Consider the following 3,491-nt stretch of genomic DNA (forward strand, 5'->3'; position numbering starts at 1 on the left):
ATTATAAAAAAAAATAGAAAAAACTGTAATTCCTATAACTAATGATCCAATCGTCATAGCCTTTGAAACTTTAAAAGCTGAAGAATTGTTTTTATTATCAATATTGGATCTCAATTTTGAATGTCCAATATGGACATTAGAATTTCTAAAAATTGAGCCTGTGAAAGCGCTCTCTTCCTCTGTTCGAAGAGTTTCTTGCTGTAACTTTTTCTTTTCCTCTCCGTGATGAACTATATCAGGTTCACTAAGTTCTTCCTGATTTTCATGATTTCCTTCTGTTGATATCAACCTATCTGTACTTACTCCTACATTGCATTTCCATTCACTTAAGTCCTGATCTTTCTTATCTTTAAAATATTCATTAAACGCAATACAAGTCTCTTCGCTACTCTTTTGTTTTTTACAGTCGCGATTGAACGTGTTAAACGTTATGATATATTCATTTACATATTTCTGAAAATCGCTATTACAAAACCTATAACCATTATTAAAATAATTTTTAAGCGTATCATAATCCCTCGAAAAATCAAATAACAGCTTAATATCCCTATAATTTTCTTTATTGACATTAAATTTATTATCATGACATATATTCCGACCATCATTATTTTGAAGTAAAAAATCAAGTATTGTTATAACACGTATAGAATGTAATTGATATGTTATATTAGAATATATTATATAATTTAACCAATAGTATAGGTAATCACAATCATCACTATTAAAGTTCTCACTTTTATATTTTTTATATATATAACATAAGGAATTAAGTATTTGCTCAGAAACATCCTTCTGCCATTTCTCTTTATTTAGACCAGACTCCACATATTTGTAAAAAGATGCATCGTTACAACGTACATCAGGATTATTGAAATTAGCGTACTTTTGTTTTGAAGGTAATTTATTAAGGTCATCATCCTGTGCACATAAAATAAATGATAAAATAAATATTTTTTATTTATAAAAAAAAAATAAATAATTTAATTAGAAATATCTTATCTTAAAGTAAATAACCATTTACATTATATAAAAAACCTACCTCTAACTGAGCTACCATTATTAACAAATCTTAAAACGTGATATATAAACAAAATAAAAAAAGCATATAATTCATTGATTATTTACTAATGTACTGATAATTTTCTAATAATATTTATAAGAATATATATGGTACTATTTTGAATTAAGAATTTGTGTTATTCATTTTGTCTATTTTTATATATCATTATGATATGCTATTATTTTAATATTATTTTCAATGAAATATGGATGTGTAGTTATTTATAATGTATACTACATAAATGTATATATTAACCAACCATACAATGATATTTATAATATGATTGTGTAAAGAATTGTTTGGAATTCATATTAATGTACATAATATTATAGTGTATGTTACAGTTATAATATATATTATCTATACACAAGTTTTTTAAACCAAAAAATAATAGATACTATGGGATAAATTAAATATTTTAGGTTTTTTTATACACAATATTATTATTTTTATTTCATATATATAATTTATATTAATAGTGGTTTATTTGTTTATATTATAAAAAGAAGTAAATCATTACTTTTTCACGCTAAAATTTAATAGACTTCTTAAAAATTTTTATTATTTTCTGAATTCGTAAAGTTCTCCTCCACTATTTCCATATTATAATTATTTTGTTCTATTTATATATTGTTGATATTAACAATAATATTTTAATTTACAAGAAGAAATAAATTCTAAATATTTTTTATTTGTTACTATCATAATTTATTATTACAACATATAAAATTTTTTTTTTATTGTATGTTATTTTTACTGGATATAATATGAACTCATAAAACTCTTTATATATTTGTACTTTGCATATGAGAAAAAATATATATTTTAATTAAAAATTTATGAGTAATTTTTTTTTAGACATATATGAAGTTATTACTTTCTAATAAGAATAATCATATTATTCAACAATTGCATTAATATTTATAAAATTTTAAATTTATTTAATGAAATATATTTTTTAAATATCACTTATAAATATTGTATAATTACAAATTTGTAAACCAAATTAATTCATAAGAGCATTAGTATGCGTCGTAAAAATATATTCGAGCATATTTTTTTATTTACTTGTATCATACTTATAAAATATAGAAATTATTTGCGCATAAGGTTAACAATAACGTTATTATTTATCATAAAAATTTTTAATCTATATAAATAATATATTTTGTATTTAAAACTACGTATAATGTTTGTAATTTTTATTAATTTAATGTATTTTTTAAAAATCTTTATTATTACAATTTTCTTTTATTGTATTATTAATGATTATATAATTTCAACTAATAATTACTCTTAAATACACATATTAACTTATGGTAATATATAACGAAATTAGAAAAACATATAATTTTATGTGGTTAATTGCATTTTATCATGTACATCTAAGAGACTAAAAATATAATTACGAAATATAAAAAATACATGTCTCTATATTAAACAATTATTCTATAATTATTTTTAAATATATGCATTTTTCATTTATTAACAATAGCATAAAGTATTACTATAAATTGATTATTACTATTATATTACAAGTAATATATTAAATATCTTTATAATAATTTAAATATTACGAACAAATAATCAATAATAATACAAAATCAAACAGCTAATAAATTATCTTGTGAAAATAAGTGTTAAAGCATGTTTTAATACAAAAATATATATCATTTATACTAGATAGTTTCTATCAAAATTATATATATAACTAGTAAAATAATTTTTTTACTACTAACTCCCTTAAAATTTAAAAAAACAAATGTTAGTACACGGGGGAAAAAATATTATAAAAATATATGAGTGTAAATAAATGTTTTATGACAAATATATAATAGTTATTAAAGATAATCTAAATAAATAATCTATAATACAAATAAAAATATATTGTTTTAGAGATATCTACAACATTTATGTATATATAATTTACAGTATTGGTTGAATACATTTAATGTGTATTAAATAATTATTAATTAATAAAAATATAACATTAAATATTTGAAAAATGTAAAAAATTATAATAAAAACATAACTTTTTTCAAGCACATATTGTTAAAAAAAATGCATTTCTTATTATTAATTCAGTCCTGCATTTACCTAGATATGTGTTATTATTTCTAATAATGACTTAAATATATATTCAATTAAAAATTAAAACAGGCATATAAATATTTCCTTCTCTTCTAAAAAAAATTACTTATTAATTTATCTTAAATCAGAATAAATATATAAAATATATTAGTAGCAAGACTATTAATATTATGATCTCCGTTTTAATAATGAAAAATTCTGCAATTTTCAAATCTAAATATTATAAAAGATGTTATTCCGTGAATCAGGTGTAAAAATTATATGGTAAAAATTTATATCATATAAGAAGAATGTTTGTTTTAATGTAAAATGTTGCAAAAAATATAAAAATTTATATAAT

At 19.3% G+C, this 3,491-nt stretch overlaps 1 protein-coding gene across 1 annotated transcript; it reads right to left on the reverse strand.

Annotated features, from left to right (window-relative positions):
- On the reverse strand, nucleotides 1-1,057 carry PGO_000835 (variable surface protein; the record flags this gene model as incomplete). The annotated part of the gene is made up of 2 exons (XM_028690843.1): nucleotides 1-918; nucleotides 1,040-1,057. Coding segments are annotated over 2 exons (936 nt in total), but the record flags the coding sequence as incomplete, so codon positions are not given.
- Between the last annotated feature and the right edge of the window lie 2,434 nt (nucleotides 1,058-3,491).

Source organism: Plasmodium gonderi (genome assembly GCF_002157705.1).
Source record: "Plasmodium gonderi DNA, contig: Pgo-contig_77, whole genome shotgun sequence".
Classification (NCBI taxonomy): domain Eukaryota; phylum Apicomplexa; class Aconoidasida; order Haemosporida; family Plasmodiidae; genus Plasmodium; species Plasmodium gonderi.